At 48.1% G+C, this 22,353-nt stretch overlaps 1 protein-coding gene across 1 annotated transcript in view; it reads left to right on the forward strand.

The window, feature by feature from the left end:
• The first annotated feature begins 216 nt into the window (after positions 1–216).
• Positions 217–22,353, forward strand: part of LOC147718024 (torsin-1A-like) — a 169,441-nt gene continuing 147,304 nt past the window's right edge. The window contains exon 1 of the mRNA XM_086924840.1: positions 217–410. Within this exon, the coding sequence (XP_086780966.1) occupies positions 224–410 (187 nt within the window). The 5' untranslated portion in view covers positions 217–223. The remainder of the gene's footprint in view (positions 411–22,353) is intronic.

Consider the following 22,353-nt stretch of genomic DNA (forward strand, 5'->3'; position numbering starts at 1 on the left):
TACATATGTATATATACACACGCGCACGCACGCACGCACATATTTTCTTTCATTGCTAAGGCCTGCCCTTATTCAACCTTTCCGTTTCGTTGTGTGGGCGGGGCTTGTTTCGGGCTGCGCGGTTCCCCTCATGTTTTGCCTTGGCGGGGCAGAACGCGGAAGCAGCGCGCGGGGCGGAACCCGGAAGCAGTGCTCAGCGCCCTCCGGTGCCCACAGTCTCGCCATGGCTCCAGGGCTGTGGCTGCTGTTGCTCTTCGCGCTGCCCTCGGCCCTGACCCTGGAGCCCGTGAGCATGGGCGTGGTTATCATCACCTCCGCCGTTTCTGCCCTGACCGGCTTCCTGTCCTACCCGCTCTTCAACAGCGAGAAGTCTACGGAGAGCTACGAGGAGGGGGCACTGGACAGCACCGGTGAGGGGGCTGGGGCGGGTGCTGCACCCCTGGGGGAGTGGTGCGTGTTGGGCCGCAGCTGCATAGCTGTCCGGTTGCTTATGTTTATTTATTTAGTTATTTATGCATTTTTCTATAGCGCGGACTTTACCCGAAGGCGTTAGTGGCTTCACAATAGGAACAGAACTGATACATGAGAACATTACAAGTGAACAAATTACAAAAGCAAATGTTACATTACATGAGGCACAAGTGACAATCGTGAGCCAACAAAATACAAGAGGTAGCAAACGGTGCATTACAGGAGAAAAAAAAAAGTGACATGTGTACAGGTTACAAAAGCGTCAATAAATGGAGGACACTCAAACACAAAAACGACAAGATGGCTTGCAAATGATTGGTAAGTCAGTTTAGCATGGATGCTCACACGGGGTCCTTTGAAGCATACTCAATGACTGGGTCCGAGACTGGCCTTAGTTATGAGTTCATATTGATGAATTTAACGTAATCTCTGCTTTGTTCTAGCTTATCTTCTTTCCCCATAGGAATGCAGACCATTCATTGGATACTTTTGGATTTTTTGTTTTGTTTGGGGGGTTGGACGGATTTAAAATATTTGATCAATAAAAATATTAGTAGTTGGGTACAAAACTGCAACCAGAATGTATACACAAGCGAAATCCTCAAGCGTCCAGCTAAAGTTACGATCCTGAAACCAACAGTTGTAATTGGACATTGGGCCACTACAAATACCACCAAAATGTCTGTTTGAAGAAATACTAACAAGAAGCGGAAGGGAGGACGAAAGAAGGGACACAGAGCCATAGCACAATATACAAATATTGCATTTAAACGAGGTGTGCACTGCTCACTCTGCCCTGTTAAGGTCTTTGCAAACGAACCACACCAATCGACACACAGAATTGTCACCCCACCCTCTTGGCCAGCTAACGTAGAATGGGTAGGTCCTCCAACCCATTTAAATTCATAATTCCACTGACTATTCATCAGATGCTTCTGTGCCTTCGCTGTTCCTTCCCCTTTTATCATCCGCTCCAGCTTCCTAGCCAGGTTGTCTGAGTTCAAATTAGGAAAGAGGAGAAAGTGACAATTCCACATCACCTTGGCACATAGCTACGCCTTCAAAGTCAATCTATGCTCTCACCAGAGTCTGCGATGACCATTCCTATGCTTCCCACCTCAGATCCATCTCTGTCGTAATGAGTCTGTAGACATTGCATGGTGAGCATTGGACAGCCCTTGAACATAATCAAATCTGCGAATTGTTTGCTGACCGAGGAAATGCAGAACAGCAGCAGTCTTTGCTGTAGATATTCTATGAGCAAGCAGAGCATGAAGGGTGCCCCGGACTAGGCCAATCTGGTTGTCCTTTGCTGGTTTCCTAGGCTTGTATTTAGCCTTTTTATCTGGTTCGTCTCTGAAAATAAAATGTAGCCACTAAATGCTCTAAGCACTTCTAAGCACAGGGAAAAGTGTGTGTCTGTGTGTGTACACACACTTTACACACCTACCATCCCCATGACCAGCCCCTTCTAGTTCTATTGCTCCAAGAACTTCGGTATACTAGTAAGATCAAACATCATTTCAAATTATGCAATTTAGAGGTGACCTTGGTTGGTATTCCTGTTAGGTATAAGGAAGTAATATCTGCCCTCTATAATGTACTAACAGGAAAAATAGAATAAAACACATCGGTATTCCAGAAATTGAACAAACAAAGTAGTACCACACCTTCATGCAGCTGCAATGAAAGCTGAATTAAAATTAAGTACAGAAACATCAACCAGACTAATAGGAAAATTAGGTATGCCAAGTGATGTTGTTGACCAGATAGCACAGGCACAATCCAAGAAAAAATCCTTCACTTCCTCAAACTGTTTCTGAAAAGCTGCTGCAGAAGACTTGACCATTCGAATCCTTGAATTGTCCGTATCCGGTTCTTTAAAATGTTTGGCTGCAGATATTTCCATCGGATAATCACACCAGGCTTTATCCATGAGTCTAGTCTGCAATGTTTATATAAAAATAAAAACATACTGCATACCACTTTTAATAAACCTTGGACAAGCCAAAAAGTCTGGTGTTGGCGGACAACCTTTAGGCTTTAAAGTATAAAAAAAAAATCCCTGGCTTGCTTGTATACTGGTTCAGGGAGGACCTTGCCTGGCAGTTCGGGCTGGACTGCTCCCATTGGAGCATGACCAAGACTAATTTACATATGGCTGAGTCAAAACGGAGGTGGCATAGTTTGCAAAGTAATGGATGCGGCCTGAGTAAACTAACAGTGGCTGAGATTATTTCAAGTATTCATCGCTGTGTCGCCGTAAGTTGATGGCTGTGCCCAGACATTAGTTCCGTGCCTTGTGTCTCACTGGAATCAAGCTATACCTGGCGGAGGAGCCCTAATGAGTGCTAAACTGGTCATGAGTTGCTTATATTCCAATTCAGAGAGGACCAGGCCTAGCATTTCGGGTTGGACTGTTACCATTTGAGCAGGGTCACCTTAGGCTTTGACAGTTCTTCTTTTGTTTTTATCATGGGTTTTACAAATTATTATTTGGAAAACTGTTGGGCCGTTCATCTTAAAAGATACGAAAAACGTTCTCACACCCTCATTTACCCCGACCCAAGTAGCCTGTGTCTCCATTTACATTACATGGCATGGTATTCCTTTTCTTGATGGTTCCCATGCAGCCACAGTTGAGGTTTAAAGAACTCCCAACCAAACGCATGCCACGGGCGTGGAATACAGAATGTATTACAGGCAACCTTCTTCCTCACAACAGGCATTCCCTCACTTCTGTAAGGTGATGGTCTTGCATAGATATGCTCCTTACTCCTTTAAAGGGAGAGATATTAGATTAAAGATGTGATTTTCTGGTTTGGCGTAGACCATCCGTAATCTTTAAATTTGCATCAGCAGAGAAAGAAAGTGCCCCCTCACCCCATCCCTTTAAACAAACATCAAAACTCTGTGTGGCTCATTTGGCTGAAATGGGTTCATGTCTAGTTAAGTAAGCCAGACTTGAGTAAGTAGGGAAAACAGCTTGTTGCATGTTAATGGTCCTGTTCTCAAGCATAGCGATATTGGGGCGGAAAGGATTTCCATATTTTTGAGGGCCCCTTTCCTAATACTAATGGACGAGTACAACAGATGTTTGGTATTTTGGCCTGTTAAGTGCCCCGACTGATGCTTAACAGGCTTTTTGACTAATACACGCATGTGTTCATAACGCCGAACTACTTTTTCCAAACAACTCCATGCCATTAGGACACTATATTTCGGCCCAGGCCTTTCATTTACCAACTCTTTCCATTCTGGTATTCCTAGTCCTGCTTCATCTAAAGTAAAGCAATTGGATTAAAGTGCTATATCACAGTGGGTTGGAAACAAAACAAGGAAAGGCACAGACAGCGGGAGGGAGGTCAGGAAAGGCACGGACAGCGGGAGGGAGGGCGGGAAAGGCACGGACAGCGGGAGGGGGGTGCCGGAACGGGCACGCAGTATTTTTGAGGGCCCCTTTCCTAATACTAATGGACGAGTACAACAGATGTTTGGTATTTTGGCCTGTTAAGTACCCCGACTGATGCTTAACAGCCTTTTTGACTAATACACGCATGTGTTCATAACGCCGAACTACTTTTTCCAAACAACTCCATGCCATTAGGACACTATATTTCGGCCCAGGCCTTTCATTTACCAACTCTTTCCATTCTGGTATTCCTAGTCCTGCTTCATCTAAAGTAAAGCAATTGGATTAAAGTGCTATATGACAGTGGGTTGGAAACAGAACAAGGAAAGGGACGGACAGCGGGAGGGAGGGCAGGAAATGCACGGACAGCGGGAGGGAGGGCAGGAAAGGCACGGACAGCGGGAGGGGGGGGCGGGAAAGGCACGGACAGCGGGAGGGGGGGCGGGAAAGGCACGGACAGCTGGAGAGGGCGGGAAAGGCACGGATAGCGGGAGGGGGGTGTGGGAACGGGCACACGGACAGCGGGAGGGGGGGCGGCGGGAACGGCCACAATCAAAAGCACTCACCTGGACCTGGACTTCCGGCGGCGGTCGGCCGCGGAATGACCAAAAGAAACATGGACGACCAAAAAAATAAACCCCGCCCACCGCCGCACTGACGTGCTAAAAGGGGCTGGATAAGAAAAAATCTCCGGAACGCCCACGAGTCGCCTCGCAGAATGACGGACGCCTCTCTTCCAATGGCTAGCCTCCATTTATGGAGCTAGCCAATGGAAAACAGAGGCGGGACAAAGCCCACATACTGTAAACAAAAGATTTCGCCTGCGCGAAACGCTGCTACGCAGCTTTCGACAGGCAAAACCTAAAAATTACGTAGACAATGGTGGCACTTGTGCAAGAATTGAAAGCAAACAAAATGTAAGAGGTAGCAAACGGTGTGATACAAGAGAAAAGTGACGTGTGCATGTTGCAAAAGAAAACCAAACACAGGTAGAAGGATAATACTGCAATAAATGGCAGACTTTCACAACACAAGAACACATTAGGAAGGCACTTCCATAGTCATGGAAAGAAGAATTTTCTATAATGGGAGGTCTTCCTTCAGGTAAAAGAGAGGGCGTGAATTAAGTTTGGAAGTGTCTTTGAAGGAGGAGAACTTTGAGGTCAGTTTTGAAGGCCTGGGAGGAGGTGGTGGTCCGGAGCTGGGGCGGAAGTGAGTTCCAGATTCTCACTGCACTGCCTGCGCTTATGTGTTTTCCATATGGTTAAGTGTGACACTGAGTAACGCTTTAATAAGTGCAGAAACTATAGGTTATGTCTCTCTCATCCGTGTCTCCAAATCTTTATCACACACCCTCTTGCCCCATCACGTCTCTCTCCTCCGCTCGAAAATAACCAGCAGTTGTTCTCCCTTTACTGTGCACTTTCACTTCCCTCTTCGCAGACACTCGAGTGCTCTGTCCCAAGGATTGGTGCAAGCCAGCGTATCTAGCAGGACACAGCTCCTCATCTGTACCAAGGACTAAGAATTCAAATTTAAAGCGCGCTCTGGCAGCTGCTGCTCGGGGCTCACCTGATTTGCGTTATAAATCGGACCCTGCGGAAATGCACCTTAAAGTGCGTTAGTTTAACTCTCAATGTGACACATGGCAGGGCTGCAACGGAGGCACTGGCTATGGGGAAGAAGAACACGGCTTGCAGTCAAGGGTGGGAGTTAAAAGGACTAGAAGTCGAGGTACCAGAATTCTTCAGTCTTACAGTCCCTGGCATGACCTTTTTCTTGTTTTTAAATTTGCCTTATTTAAAGCGTTAAAAATTCAGGAGTATGTCTACCAGAATGCAATGGAGAAAAACTGGACAGGATTGGATACTTGTGCATGGACCGAGGAAACTTGAGCACTATTCGTAAACAAGCACTGAAAATGCAATAGGTCTTGCCTTTGATTAAGTTAAAGCCATTTGCTTTGCTAATGGTATTGTATTCTAGCTTTGCGTTATTTAGTGTATATTTGTGATATGTGCATATATTTGCTCTCCCCTTGCTCCTTCCATCTGCCTTATGTATGTAACCCTCACTATACGAAATTAACACATATACTATTCTAGCGACCTCTGACCCTGTCTACCGGTTAGGTCGCCCCCACGCCGCTGTTGGCTGCTCTCCCTGGTGCCCGCTGCCAGCCTTGCTGATCGCTTCGCTTTCCCGCCGCTGCCCTGCCCCCGGCATCCCCATTCGCCGCCCCGCTCCCGCCACCCAGCTGCTACTCCCTCTCGTCAGCACACCTATGCAGACCCTGCAGCGACCGCGCAGTGGACGCGCGCCGCTGGCGCGCCAAAGGCAAGCCCGTCTGCGCCTAGACCGCGCCCAGCGCCAGAACCCCTGGTCCTCGTCGATGCCAGCGCACCCGACGAACTTACGACGCCGCCACCCACCACGCACTCTGTGCCGGCAAACCCCGCCTGCTACCGAGCCACCCCGAAACGCACCCACGGACCCTTCACCTGCCAAGCCTGCCAATTCACCTGCCTTCGAACCTGCACCGCACCCGCCAAGCCCCAGCAACAACCACCTCAAGTGCATCCTGCTCAACACCCGCTCCGTCCACAGGCACGCCATCGAACTCTGCAACCTCCTCGACTCAACATCACCAGACGTCGCCTTCCTCACAGAAACATGGATGAACGCCTCCTCAGCCCCCGACATCGCCATAGCCATCCCGGAGGGCTGCAAGATCACCCGGAGGGACCGCGTCAACCAAACCGGAGAAGGCATCGCCATCGTCCACAGAAACACCATCCACATCACGACCAACTCCGACGACACCCTCACCGCCGCCGAGCACCTTCACTTCCAGATTCACACCGACCCCAAGACCACCCTCAGAGGCACTCTCATCTACAGACCCCCGGGACCACGCACACAATTCAGCGAAGCCATCGCTGACTTCGTCAGTCCGCACGCCCTCACCTCCACAGACTACATCCTCCTAGGGGACCTCAACTTCCACCTGGAGAACAACAAGGACTGCAACACTGCCGCCCTGCTGGATAACCTCGCCACTCTCTGACTCAAGCAACTGGTGAACACCCCCACCCACTATGCCGGCCACACGCTCGACCCCATCTTCTCCTCCAGCAAGCACATCTCCTTCAGCCAATCAAACGGACTACACTGGACAGACCACAGCTGCGTCCACTTCAACTTCAGGAGAACCACGACCCACCACCACCCGCAACAGGTTCCCCGCAGAAGCTGGAGTAATATCACCGCCGACCAGCTCAACACCGCCCTCAGCCAGAACCCGCCCACCAACACGACGGACCCCAACGAAGTAGCCCGCAACCTCACACAGTGGCTCATCAACTGCGCTGACGAACTCGCACCACTGAAGAATCCTCCCAGCAGACCCGGCAGCAGGAAAGCCTCGTGGTTTACCAACAAGCTCAAAAACTCCAAGAAAACCTGCCGCACCCTCGAGAAAGCTTGGCGCCACGACCAAACAGCAGAACACATGACCGCCCTCAAGAATGCCACCCGCAAACATCACCAGCTAATCCGCACCACCAAGAAGACAACATTCAAAGAACGACAGGACAACAACACCCACAACAGCAAGTAACTCTTCAACATCGTCAAAGAGCTCTCCAACCCCAGCGCCTGCAACGACATCACACCCTCGCAAGACCTCAGCGACTCACTCGCCTCGTTCTTCCACTGCAAGATCGCGACATGCACAACAGCTTCGGCGCGCTGACCATGGACCCAACCACCGAACCAGCACCCCTACCACCATCCTTTGCACCTGGACCCCGGTCAGCACCGAAGACACCCCCCGCCTGATGAACACCATCCACTCCGGCTCCCCTACCGACCCCTGCCCACACCAATTCTTCAACAAAGCAGACTCCACCATCGCACCCCAACTCTGGAACATCAACAGCTCCTTCGCATCCGCCACCTTCCCGGAGAGTTGGAAACATGCCGAGTTGAGCGCCCTCCTGAAGAAACCCACCGCAGACCCCACGGACCTGAAGAACTTCCGCCCCATCTCGCTCCTCCCCTTACCAGCCAAAGTCATTGAGAAGACCGTCAACAGACAACTCTCCGCCTTCCTCGAGACCAACGGATCCCTCGACCCCTCTTAGTCCGGGTTCCGAGCTAACCACAGCTCAGAGACCGCCCTCATCGCAGCCACCGACATCAGGTCCCTGCTAGACAACGGGGAAACAGCTGCCCTCATCCTCCTGGACCTCTCAGCAGCCTTCGACACCGTATGCCACCGCACCCTCAGCAACACCGGAATCAGAGGAGCGGCCCTGGAGTGGATCATCTCATTCCTCGACGGAAGAACCCAGAGAGTCCGCCTACCCCCGTTCCGATCCACGGCCACCGAAGTCATCTGCGGCATTCCGCAAGGTTCCTCACTCAGCCCCACCCTCTTCAATGTCTACATGAGCCCTCTCACAGCCATCTCACGCCAAAACAACCTCAACATCATCTCCTACGCCGACGACACCCAGCTATCCTCTCCCTCACCAACGACCCCGCCAAAGCCAACCTCCAGGAAGGAATGAAAGACGTCGCGGAATGGATGAAGATCAGCCGTCTGAAACTGAACTCAGACAAGACGGAAGTCCTCATCCTCAGACATTCTCCCTCCGCCTGGGACGACTCCTGGTGGCCCCCTACCCTGGGCACTGCACCCAAGTCAACGGACCACGCACGCAACCTGGGCTTCATCCTGGACACCTCTCTCTCGATGACCAAGCAAGTCAACGCCGTCTCGTCATCCTGCTTCAACACCCTGCGCATGCTCCGAAAGATCTTCCGTTGGATCCACACCAAAACCTGGAAAACGGTCACCCAGGCCCTCGTCACCAGCCGTCTGGACTACGGGAACACCCTCTGTGCTGGAACCACAGCCAAACTCCAGAAAAGACTCCAGCGCATTCAGAACGCCTCAGCACGACTCATCTTGGACATCCCTCGCCACAGCCACATCTCTGCCCACCTGAAAAACCTGCACTGGCTCCCCGTCAGCAAGAGGATCACGTTCAGACTCCTCACCCACGCACACAAGGCTCTCCACGACACGGGCCCGAAGTACCTTAACATCCGCCTCACATTCTACACACCCACCCGCCAGCTCCGATCCGCCAGCCTCGCCCTCGCCTCCGTACCACAAATCCCCAAATCCACCGTCGGAGGAAGATCCTTCTCCTACCTGGCAGCCAAGACATGGAACTCCCTCCCCACTCACCTACAGCTGACCCTGGACCATCTCTCCTTCAGAAAACAACTCAAGACCTGGCTGTTCGAGCAGTAGCGACTCCCCCATCCCCCCCCCCCCCCCTCCTCTCAGCGCCTTGAGACCCTAACGGGCGAGGAGCGAGCTATACAAATTCTGCTGATTGATTGATTGATTGATTCTTATATTCATTTACCTCCAAAATCTGAAACGCTGCTCTTTTCCTACTAACGCTAAGCTTTAAACTACTACACAGCTAACAAAACATATTCTATCTAGATACAACTACAACATTTCACAAAATAGACTAAATAATGCAAAGCTAGAATACAATACCATTAGCAAAGCAAATGGCTTTAACTTAATCAAAGGCGAGACCTATTGCATTTTCAATGCTTGTTTTCTTTCTTGTCTTTCTCTCCCCGATATGCTCTGCTCGTCTCCGTCCTTATTTTTGTCCGTCTCCTTCAACGAACTTGGGTCACTTCATAGCCCTTAACTCCCACCACTCTGCCCGGCAATTTTCTTAAGGCATTTTATGAGCTTTTGTTTTCAGTACTGCAGGCTGAGGAGGTCAGTCTAAAACTAATCAACTTTGAATTTCAGGCAGATTGCCAGGCCATCTGCTATAGTGGCTGCCCCCACCTACACTGATAAAAAAAGGTGCATGCTAGGGTAGAAGGTGAGGGGGGTGGTTAATGTCAATGAGCCCTCCTTATGTTGGAGTCTCATCCTGGCCGGGAGCTATTTGGCGCTGAACACCTTGATGCCAATGCAATGGAGGGAAACAAAGGCACTCAGCTTGTTACAAGCACTTAAGAGAAACTATCAGTCAGGTTTTTGTCTTAGTTTGACCCCTAATACATATGCTCGAACTGTAAGAATGTCAGATGCATCTGTAATGGGAAAGATACTAATAATGATGCAAGTAGCAGCTACTATTTTTTTAACTTAATTTCTGTTATAGCGCAACTCATGCAACTCAAGGATGTTGGAGCGCTTTACATCACATGATATGAAAAGACAATAAAGCATATACGTGTAAATCAATATACAGGAAATGTTACATAAGATAATGAGGGTTACAAGGAGTAGGAATCACATCATCCATACTGGTAGGCATCTAATGCAAAACGTTCTTGGTCTGGGCAAGTTAATTAATGCTGCCACTGGCATTTGACGACAGGAGCTGTGGGTAGCACTGGATAAAACTCGTAACATATGAGCCCTATGTGTTGGTCCGTCTCAATGACGCGGTTTTCCAAGAAGAAAACTAACGTGAAAACTGTGCACTCGTCCCCAGAGTCAATGGTAATGGCGATGTTGGTTTTCACTCAGCAACGGGAGTTGCAAACGTGCCGGACCTTCATACTGCTGCAGGATAAACAGTTTGCCCTTGCCATTAATCCGCCCACGAAAGAACGAGAAAGAGAGTGAAATAACCAACGAAAGAGAGCGCAGGCAGGCCTGAAAAAAACAAGAAGTCGGTGGAGCTTGTCATTATGGGGCCATGTTTTTAAATACTGTTACTAAAAGCCCTCTAAATCATTAAATCTCGCCAGCGAGAGTGCACATGTGCGCAGCCCCAGCCGAGACCTAAAAAGTCTGGAGGAGCAGCGTATTGATGCTGCTGTTCGGTGGTATATTAGTGTTTTGCAAACATCAAAATCATAACTGTATTTGTGTTGAGATTGGTCACGGGGTAGCCGGCGAGGTAGGGGCTGGTTACGGAGGCGAAGATGGATTTCAGCTTCTACGTTTATAGACCTTTGATGTTGGCTTCGTACACTGGGTCTCCCAAATGTATTCCCAGACCATCCCTTAGCACTCCATGAGAGTGGTGGTGGCAAAAAATGTTAGTACAGGCATTTGTAGCGCTACTTATAGCTCAAAATTGCATATTGACTCCCCAGTAAATCCCTGCGTAGTCTTCCCTAACTGGGGACCCTTGCCTATTATGCGGTGGGTGGCGTGTGTTGTTCAAAAAGAATGTTAACGTCTACTGAGCGATAGACGCAACTACTTACCCCTATAGGAGGATCCCACAGACAGGCTAAAATCAACCATTCACGATCTGGTGAGCAATGCAGAAAACCTAGGAGACATCAGCAAACAGGAAGCACAATTCCTCACTACCACTACAAATAGAATTCCGTATTTTTATACCATTCTAAAAGTCCATAAAAACAAAGTACCGCCACCCGGACGCCCCTTGGTATCAGTTATTTGGTCTGTACTTGAACTACTCTCAAAATGTTGCGATGTCTACCTACTTCTACCTACTTACAAGACACCAAAGACCTACTGGGGCAGATAAAGGGTCTATCATTCAATCCTAACACAGCTTTCTTGGTAAGCCTCGATGTAGAAAGCCTCTACACGAGTTTACCACAAGATGATACCCTGAAAGTACTGGAATCTTCCTTGAATGAGGGCACCTGGGATTTTCTATCTTTCATCCTGAAATGCGTTGAACTCGCACTAAAGGAGAACTACTTTGAGTATGAATGCCAACTGTAACTGCAAACGTATGGCACTTATATGGGCAGCACGTTCGCTCCAAGAGTGGCTGAACTGTATGTTTTTAACTTTGAAAAAACTTACCTGTTCGACCCCGGCACACCACTTTGCCCAATACATTCACTTTTACAAAAGATACATCAATGATATATTCCTAATCTGGGAGGGCTCAGAGATGTCTCTAAGTGATTTCCTCATCTGGATGTGACACTAACCTGAAATTTACCAGCACAATCAATAGAAATAACACATTCCTGGACTTTGATATCACTCATGTCAATGGGAAACTGGAAACCAAAACTCCCTTCAAAGGAACTGCTAAGAATTCACTACTGCATTATACGAGCTTTCATTCCCGAACATTAACTGAGAAACTTACCTTATTGGCAGTATCTACGACTGTGAGAAGTTGGCCTGGTATATGATGTTCACTATTCTAGTGAACACCTTGCAACAGTCCAAACAACCCTTATGGTGATGGTTGTAAAGTCAACCTTATAGACCAGCTATCCTAGAGGTAGCGTGGACAGAACAGTCTTAGGCTAAAAGACTCTTGAGGGCGTGTAAAGCCAGCTGTAACCCCTTGAATATCAAATGAAAGTACACCACACAGGATATATATAAAATATATCTGTATTTATTCACTAACGCACTCCTCTGAGCTCTTAATGAGGTCAGTGGCAAAAGCACATAACAAGTTATACTCAGAAATACTTTAAAAAGCACAATTTACAGTTAGGCACTAGGGGCACGTAAAACCATATACTAAGTAAGTTGTATAAGAACCACGACTCGGGAAAGGAGTAGGCCTAAGGCATCGCTGAGGCTACACTATCTGACCCTTAGGTTAGGAGTAGGAGGCCCTTAGGTTAGGAGTAGGAGGCCCTTAGGTTCGGAGTAGGACGCCCACAGGCAGCGCGTGCAGTGTCGGTACACTCACGCGAGAGTCAATAGAAAGTCAATAGGAACGTAAAAAGGTAAGTAATGAAGTTTTAGGACACTTTCGGTCTAACTAGGATTACACAACTAACAAAACTAGGATAGTCAATCCCTACAGGAGCACCGAGGTACTCGCGTTACCTCACCCACGGGCTGCGGGTGCATAGGTGTCAAAGTGTGTCTGGTTTTCTCGTTGTTTCCTATGGAGCCTTGGAAGAAGATGCTGCAGGCGACCAGGAGGAAGATGTCCGGGTGGATCCAAGGGTGGATCGGAGTTGGAGGACCTGAAAGCAGAGGGGATAGAGTCTGGGTCACTAGCCAGTGACCGGGTGGAACTAAGAAGGAACAAGACGTCATCGAGGAGCAATCAGGTGCTGTCGTGAAGCTTGTTGTTGCAGCCACGTGGACCAGGAGGGGTCGAGGACGACTAGGTGCTGGAGAGGAGCTTTCCCACAAAGGTTCTCGCAGATGGAGGGGTAGACTTCAAGATCGGAGCCAACAAGCCTAAGCAAAGCCATCCCACGCAGGATACACAAAAGGCTTCTGGTGCAGACCAGGAGGGTCTGAGGTGCCTCACCTTTGCAGGGAGGCCAGCGCCAGTCTGGAGCAACCAGACCAGTGAGGTGATTCAAAAGGAGTGTCGTCTCAGAGGCTACTAGCCAACGGGCCAGCTACCGGACAACGCGCCGAGCAGAAAACAAGCAAAAGGGCCCCACGCAGATCTCGTGGACTGTGGAGGGCTGGTCTTCGGTGCAGGTGGAGCTTGGTGTCGGGGTGTCTCAGTCCCTAGTGCACAGCTTCGAGGAGGCCTCAGGAGCGGCGCTGTTAGCAAGTCAAAGACTTTCCAAGTTGCCTGCTTCCAGGGGTTCCGACGCCTTCCACGGGGCTCAGCTGTGCTGGAGTCGTGCAGTGGGGTCAGGGAGGTCCGGGAGTCAAGGTCTTGTCAGGCTCTGTGCTCGGGTTCTGGTTGGAACGGGGACAAAGCAAGCCGTTGAGTTGCTGGATGGTGCCTGGTTGCCCATGGTGGTCACTACTTGGCCACAAAGGAGATTCTTCAGTCTTCAGCTCAGGTGAATGTCGAAGGGTCCAGAGTTTCGTCTCAAGTCGATTCCAGGATTGATCTAAAGTCTCTTGGGTCAGCTTCTACCTTTATACAACTAAAGGGGGCTGGTTTAGTATCTAGGTCCCTCCTATGGGTGGGACCAGGAAGGGGGGTGGTTACACCCCCTTTCCTTTGTCCAGTTTCGCGCTGGGGCTGGAGTGCCCCAGCAACCGGTTTGAACTGGGGTATGCATGAAGCACCTAGTGTGCCTCAGGCAGTGTCTCAATCTATTCAGCCCTCCCTGTCCTAATACACATCCTCCTGTCTGGGGTGGTGCTCGCACCTCCCCAAGCAGGAAACCTATTGTCCAAACCTCCGTGACTGGAAGGACTCCCAGCAGCAGAAGGTCAGACTTGTGTCTGTGGCAGCAACATCCATTTTGTGATGCTGGGGCTCTGGTTAACTTTAATTGGGATCGTTGGACTTAACATGTCTTCTCCCTCTAGATGGGTGGAATGCTACCCCCTTTGCCAGAATTGGCGAAGGGGTAGTATTTCAAAGGGTATGACACCTTACACGACATGTTTGGATAAAGCCAAACCAAAGTTAGCATCTAACCGCGAGGATTATAATGCCAAGAGTATATGGTATGGAGATATCATAGAACAGTTATAAGGACATAGTTCCGAAAGCTGCAGACAGGCTCAGCTCATGCAGGAGCACCATCTCACACATAACCAAGCACTCTGTACTGAGAAAAGGGGGTCCCAGCAATGAGCAACAAATTCAAACAATTAGATAGCAATAGAAAAACTCAATAGGCCTGCGTTGCTATTTATTCACAATGTAGGTATATGCTGATCATCATCGGTTTAAATACACAATCACAAATTGTTCATAGTGCCCCTGGAAGGGAGGGAAGTGGTATAGTGCAAGGTGGTGTGGGTATAGGATAGTGACAATATAAAAACCGGCCTAACGGCCTCACTGTGCTATGTATCAAAATCCAAACATAGACAGAGAAAAAGACCATTGGTTCAATAAATCATTAGGTAAATGTCATGCTCCACATATCACAATAAATGACTAAATCATGGGGTGAAGCTGAATGAATATAAAAGCTGTCGACGTTTCGACCCTCTAGTAATTGCAGGCGTTAGTTGTATCCTTGCTTCGGGGTCTTCATCAGGACGGGGATGGGGCAGGCAACGGAAGGTTGCTCGTCTCCAAGATGGATGATGGGATTGAGAACACTTTCAAAGGAAGAATTACTTCGGGTCATAAATTAGTGATGTACGGCAGTCCTCAAATAAGAGTTAGAGCGTCGGGCAGAGTGCAGTGGTCCCCCTGCGCGTTCTTGCGTCGTCGGGAAATTCAACGTCGGGAGCAGAGTAAATCCGTCTGAATACCGACTCGCGTTCAGTAATGGCGGTCCAGGATTGTTAAGGCCTGCCATAGTAGTGACTTATAGGTTACTGTGTGTCTATATGTAAGTAGGTATAGGAATACTACACCTAAGCAAGGGGTGATTACACAACCTTGCCCCAGCTGAGTGATCAGCCAGTTGTGTCTATTTGAGTGGCCAGCCAGGGGTGGCATAATACATGCTGCAGCCCCTGGTAGGCCTTGGTTACACCTATGCCCTGAGTACCTAGGGTACACTTCTACAGGGGCTGACAAGGTGAACCAATTGTGGATGTACCTAGGGTACAGGTTAAATTTAGAGAGAGCGCTTTTGGGCTGTGGGTCTGATTAGCAGGCCCACAGCCACATCTAAGTCGAAAACCAGATAAGCAAAAGCAAAACGTGAGTGGGGGTTACCTTGACCAGTAGTCTTCATGTTCTAAGTGGAAATATCTGGAGAGTCCATCTGCATTGGCATGGTCAGTCCCAGGTCTATGTTCCACTGTAAAGTCCATCCCCTGTTGGGAAATGGATCACCTAAGAAGTTTGGGATTTTCACCCTTCATCTGATTTAACCATAGGAGGGGCTTGTGGTCGGTCTGAATCTTGAAGTGAGTGCCAAACAAGTATGGCCTCAGCTTCTTAAGGGCCCAAACCACAGCAAAGGCCTCCCTCTCTATAGCTGACCAATGTTTCTCTCTAGGGGTCAGCCTTCTGCTTATAAAAGCAATGGGCTGGTATTGACCCTCTATATTCAGTTGTGGAAGTACAGCTCCCACACCCAACTCAGAAGCATCTGTTTGGACTATGAACTCTTTGGAGTAATCAGAATAGGTGCAGTACACATGGCCTGCTTCAGGTCATCAAATGTCTTTTGACAGCTAACTGTCCACTGAACTTTCTTTGGCATCTTTGTGGAAGTGAGGTCATTTACTGGTGTCACAATGGACCCATAGTTCTTTACAAACTTCATGTAGTACCCAGACAGGCCCATGAAAGCTCTGACCTGTGTCTGGGTGGTTGGAGGAGTCCAGTCTCTGATGGCCTGGATCTTGCTCTCCAGTGGTTGAACCTGACCCCCACCTACCAGGTGGCCCAGGTACACAACCTTGCTCTGCCCTGTCTGGCACTTTGTAGCCTTGATAGTGATGCCGACCTTCTGCAGAGCCTCTAAAACATTCCTCAGGTGGACCAGGTGATCCTCCCAGGTGGAGCTAAAGACAGCAATATCATCTGGATAAGCTGCACAATAGTCTTCCAGTCCTGTGAGAACTTGATTCACCAACCTTTGGAAAGTGGCAGGTGCATTCTTCAAACCAAAGAGCATTACCAAAAATTGATAATGTCCTCCTGGGGTCGAAAATGCTGTCTTGGTTTTTGCATCCTCAGCTAATCTCATTTGCCAGTAGCCTGCTGTTAGGTCAAATGTGCTCAAGAACTTGGCAGAAGCCAATCTATCAATGAGCTCATCTGCGCTGGGGATCGGGTGGGCATCTTTCCTAGTGACAGCATTGAGACCTCTGTAGTCCACACAAAACCTCATCTCTCTCTTAACATCTTGGGTGTGAGGTTTTGGCACCAGGACTACTGGACTGGCCCAAGGGCTCTCTGAGGGCTCAATAACTCCCAGCTCCAACATCTTTTGGACCTCTGTCCTTATACAGTCCCTGACATGGTCAGGTTGCCTGTAGATCTTACCCTTGACAGGCAGACTGTCACCAGTGTCCACCTCATGGTTGCACCAGCTTGTCTGACTTGGGGTCCGAGAAAACAAATGTCTGAAGGACTGCAGAACTTGTCTACAATCCTGTTGCTGATGGTCAGAGAGGCTGTCTGAAACGACCACACCATCCACTGAGCCATCATCAGGGTTTTGAGTAAGCAGGTCTGGGAGAGGGTCACTCTCTTCCTCTTGCCCCTAATCTGTAGCCATGAGCAAGTCCATGTCTGCCCTGTCGACAAATGCTTTAAGTCTATTGACATGAAGCACCCTGTGGGGGCTTCTGGGAGTCCCAATGTCCACCAAGTAGGTGACTTCTCCCTTCTGTTCAACTATTGTATGGGGCCCAAACCATTTGTCCTGGAGTGCTGCTGGGGCCACTGGCTCCAACACCCATACCTTCTGTCCTGGCTGGTACAGTGTCAGTACAGCCTTTTGGTCATGCCAAGCTTTTTGTAATTCTTGGCTGGCCTTAAAGTTTTTGGAAGCCTTCTCCATGTACTCAGCCATCCTGGAGTGGAGACCAAGTAAATTGTCCACTATGTCATGTTTAGGCTTTTTGAGAGGTAACTCCCATCCTTCCTTCACAAGACATAGGGGTCCCCTTACAGGATGCCCAAACAAAAGTTCAAAAGGGATGTAGCCAACCCCCTTTTGTGGGACCTCTCTGTAAGCAAACAGAAGGCAGGGTAAAAGGATGTCCCATATCCGCCTCAGCTTTTCTGGTAACCCTTTTATCATCCCTTTGAGGGTCTTGTTGAATCTCTCCACAAGCCCATTACACTGTGGGTGATAGGGGGTGGTGAACATATAGTTTAGAGGAGTCGCGCTACACTTCTACCGGAAGGGTATTTGATCCTAAGCTGCATATTCCTATCATCTTTTACCACAGTGTACGAACAGCGATAAGGGCCCCGCTACATTCGAAACACAGCCCCTGAGGAAGGAACCAACGTTCCGAAATGCATTGGGCCAGAGATTAAATATGGTTCAGTAGCTATGATGGAATCAATGTAGAAATTTGAATCTTCATGTATTGAAATTAGAATTTGTATTTGTATTTGTCAAAAAGACGGACAATTATCCAATGAGATGAAATAACATATGAATGATTTATGAATATGTACAGAAATAAGTTACAAATTTATGTTATAAAATAATGAGTAAACACTGATATGCAATATATCAATATCATGGACTAATGAGTATGTTTGAAAATAATTAATATTCGAAAAAGTGTGAACATTTAGTTCAATAGGCACAGTGCACACTAGAGCAGGTTGATCCTGTTCATGGTTTAAACATATAGTTGACACCACACTCCTTCCACATTGCAGTCAAATATCCTGACATGAAGTTTGCACCTCTGTCAGAGACAACCTCCTTTGGAAACCCCACTCTGGAGAAAACTCCAAGTAGGGCCCTTGCCACAACAGGATCTGTTGTGGTCCTCAGGGGAATAGCTTCTGGATACCTGGTGGCATGATCCACTACCACCAGTATAAATCAGTCCCCAGATGCTGTTTGGGGGTCCATTGGTCCTACAATGTCTATCCCTACTCTTTCAAAGGGTACCCCCACCACAGGTAGTGGTATGAGGGGGCCTTTGTTGTGCCACCTGACTTGCCACTGGCTTGGCAGGTAACACAGGAGCGACAACTCCTATGTATCTTCTGACATATGGGGCCAGTGAAAGTGAGGGACAAGCCTGTCCCAAGTCTTGTTCTGGCCCAGGTGTCCTGATAAGGGAATATCATGGGCCAAGGTAAGAAGGAAGCCCCTAAATTGCAGAGGTATGACCAACCTCCTGAAAGCACCAGGCTTGGGGTCTCTAGCCTCTGAATAAAGGAGCCCATCATCCCAATACACTTTATGGGTACCTTGAGCATTCCCAGCAACCTCAGCAGCAGCCTGCTGTCTGAGGGGTTCAAGAGAGGAACAATCTAATTGTGCCTGCCTCAGATCTGCCCTTGAGGGTCCCCCTGTCCCAAGAAACTCATCTTGATCAGGCTCAAGTTCTTCTAGGACAGGAGGATGATCTCAGGATCATCATCCTGTGAGGGCTAGTCCTCCACCTGAGGCAGGGGGGAAGGCACTGCCTTAACCCTCTTGCTTTTTCTCTTGGGTAGTGTCTGGTCTGTTGTTCCAAGATCCAGCACTTGTTCAAGTAAGCACTTTTTGGCCTGTGACCTGGTCACAACAAGGACATGTGCTGATATTCCCAGCATTTCTGCATGGGTCATATACTCCACCTCAGACCAAACTGAGGTTTCAAGATCATTTCCCAACAGACACTCTACTGGAAGGTCTGAACTTGCAACAACTTTCTTGAGGCCAGTTACCCCTCCCCAGGAGAAGTTCACAACTGCCACACTATGGGAAGTAGTGGCATTGCTAGCATTGGTCACTAGGTACTTCTCACCTAGTATGATCTGATCAGGGTCCACAAAGTTAGGTGTCACCATGGTGACACTGGCACATGTGTCCACGTAAGCCTGAGCCATCTTGTCATTAATAAAAGGTGTCTGCCTGTACTTGCTCAGATTACTGGGACTTACAGTAGAGGACATGGCTATGTCCCCATCACAGACAAGAACAGCCTGATTTGGTACTCTGACTAGGCCAGAGTCCATCTCCGTTCCCAGGGTCAACCCTACTACACCCTTTTGCTGGGAACCACCACTAACAGCTGGACTAGGTGGAACAGTTGCCTTAAGGGCAATGGTGGTTGGTGCTGTGCCCTTCTTGGTGCACTCACTAAACCAGTGAGAGACTGACTTACAGTATCCACACAAGCGCTTCTTTTGGCCTTCTTGTTTCTGTTTCTTCTTTTTGGAGCCACCCTCCCCCTGTGCCTTTTGGGGGCCGGGTGAAGACTTTTGGTCTTTTTGTTTCTGCTCATTACCCTTCTGGTCTGCCTTTTTCTGATCACCTCCCTGGTTCTGGTTTTTCTGCTTAATCCTGGTTCTGACCCATTTGTCTGCCTTCTTTCCCAATTCTTGGGGAGAGGCCAGATCAGAGCCAATCACATATTGATGCAATAACTGGTTATGACAGTTAAGTATTTGCTCTCTCCTGTTCAAATTATACAATCCTGTATAGTCCTTAACTTCACTTCAAAATAACCAGCTTTCCAGAGCCTTAGTGGCACAATCAACAAAATCAGTCCAGTCCTGAGTCTCTCTTCTGGGTATCTCTGAACAACAACCTATATTGTTCAGTGGTTAGGCCAAACCCATCAATCAGAGCACTCTTCAGGACAGAGTAGTAGGCCAAACCCATCAATCAGAGCACTCTTCAGGACAGAGTAGTTGTTAGCATCCCCATCACTAACTGTGAGGAGCTTGTCTCTACCTTTTTCTGAAAAGGAGAGCCTTAAGATTGCTGTCCACTGACTTTGGGGTACCTGCTGTACTTTGCAGGCCCTCTCCAAAGCAGTTATCCACTTGTGGATGATAACCCCTTCTTTGTAGGGGGGCACTATCTTGCTTAGGTTTCTATTCTCATAGGACCTATCTTTATCCTTAGGGATATTGCTGCCACCAGTGGGTTCTAACCCGCTCTCTCTATGCTCTCTAGCACAAGCAAACTTCTCTTTGGCCAGGGCAACCTCAAGTTCCTGTCTTTCAATCCTAAGAGCAGCTTCTCTCATCTTTGCCTCATGTTCCCTTCTCTGAGTAAGGCCATGAGAGCTGTTTGAAGCCTGAGAGACAAGAGATTCCCTGGAGTGGGATCTCCCTCTTTTCTGCCTCTGGTTAAGCCCACTTGGGGGCCTGTATGAGGGCTGCCCATACTGACTCCCATGTATGCTTAAGTTAGCCTGACTAAGTCTTCTGACTAAGACCTGACTGTCTCAAGATCAGAATCACCTCCTTCTGTCTCCTCTTCTTCTTCCGGTACTGGTGTAGCGGGAATTCCGTTCTCCTACTGAACTGTGCATAGAGACGTGGAACCTCAGTGAATTAGGATGGCCCAAAACGTACCTCAGTACCCAAAATCCCCTTACCGAGCTAGCTACAGTGTCTCATTAGTCATAACAAACTCCCAATGTTTAGTCAAACCAGAACATAAACTTAGAATACCTCAGGTATCGTGGAACACATGAACACTCTTTCGCTATACAATCATTTCAAAACAGAACGTGGAGTAAATGAGGACACGTGCATATCTGAAATATTTATTTACTAATGCAAGGTTCTCAAACGCAATATCTTGTATAATACAAGCAAACATATTATAAGAAACAAAGTTATCAGCATAGTTACTAGTCCATAAAAAGCGAACGGTGACAGCATACTAAGATGCTGAAATGAATAGGAATTAACAACACCTATTTCACACCCTCCCTATTTAGCATAGTATTTTATATCTATGAAGGTCTCTTTTGGGTTTTAGCAGGGCGGGCCCATACCTCAAAATCTCAGTGGCAGAGGATCACATCATCTTCCACCAGCTCTCTGCATGCGAAGCACCATCAAGTGTGGTACGTGAGTTTTCAGCAAAGCAATATAAAATCCGCTTAGAGCCAGATTTTGGCAGCAGCTGCATTTGTGTTATGTCTAGGAAGGTGCGAAGATCAGACCTCACAACAACACTGTGTAGAGTTATCCTTGGAGGCTTCAGCACTCGCTGTGCAGACAGTGCACCAAGCAAAGCTGATATCAGAGCAATAACATATTATTTCTCAAGTAAATCACAACGCTCTTCTAGGTTGAAAGCTAAACTAACAATTATGTGTTGTGTGCAAAATGAAGCAAAAGGAAAAATGGCTTTTAAACATTTAATAATCTCATGCTAACAACACAGTATATAGAAAAGAAGTAGCTATATGACACCCCCCCCAATGATCCGAGCACGGTCAAAAATAAGGTAAGGTAAGACCAGAACAGGGGCATAACATGAAAGCAGAGTTCAATAATAATCAGCTAAGGTGATTTTCAAATTGCAGATGTAATGGCCGTACAGAGGCCAAGGCAAAAAGTTCTAAACTTTTCAACTCAAGGCCCACTTTCATTCAAGTCAATAGGCCTGGGGTGTAGAAAAAAATGTTAGTACGCATTAAGCACCCAAAAAAAAAATGCAATCGGGAACGTGCTATTAGCAAAAGTTCCGAAGGCTTCTCAGGATCGGACTGAAAAAGCAAAATATGCAGCTACAGCCTCCAGCATGAACTCACTGTCATCATCCGAAAACATTTCAGCCATCCAATTAATTAGTAGGAAAGAACATACGTGCTCCTCCAGCACTGGATCCTCTAGCATCATCAGAGGACAACTCGGTGGGTTCTCAAGAAAGCTCTGTGCTAAGAACTCATGCGCTGCTGCGAGTATGGCCCAATGACCCATTAGTCCATGCATCGCTGCCAAGGCCATAATCCTTTCGCCAGAACAAATCTACTCAACTACGGGACTCATCAGATGATTAAAATCGACGTCAGGAGACACCGTCTTGCAGAGACACAAATCAAGGGCCCAGTCGAAATCGCAGCTTAGGCAATGAAACACAGGCTGGACACATGTGAAATAGGAAAAATGAAACGATAATCCAAATGCCGTGCTCAAAGTCGCAAGCGGCGGTGCGCCATAGTAATCAAGCAT

This window comes from Lissotriton vulgaris, chromosome 5 (genome assembly GCF_964263255.1).
Source record: "Lissotriton vulgaris chromosome 5, aLisVul1.2, whole genome shotgun sequence".
Classification (NCBI taxonomy): Eukaryota; Metazoa; Chordata; class Amphibia; order Caudata; family Salamandridae; genus Lissotriton; species Lissotriton vulgaris.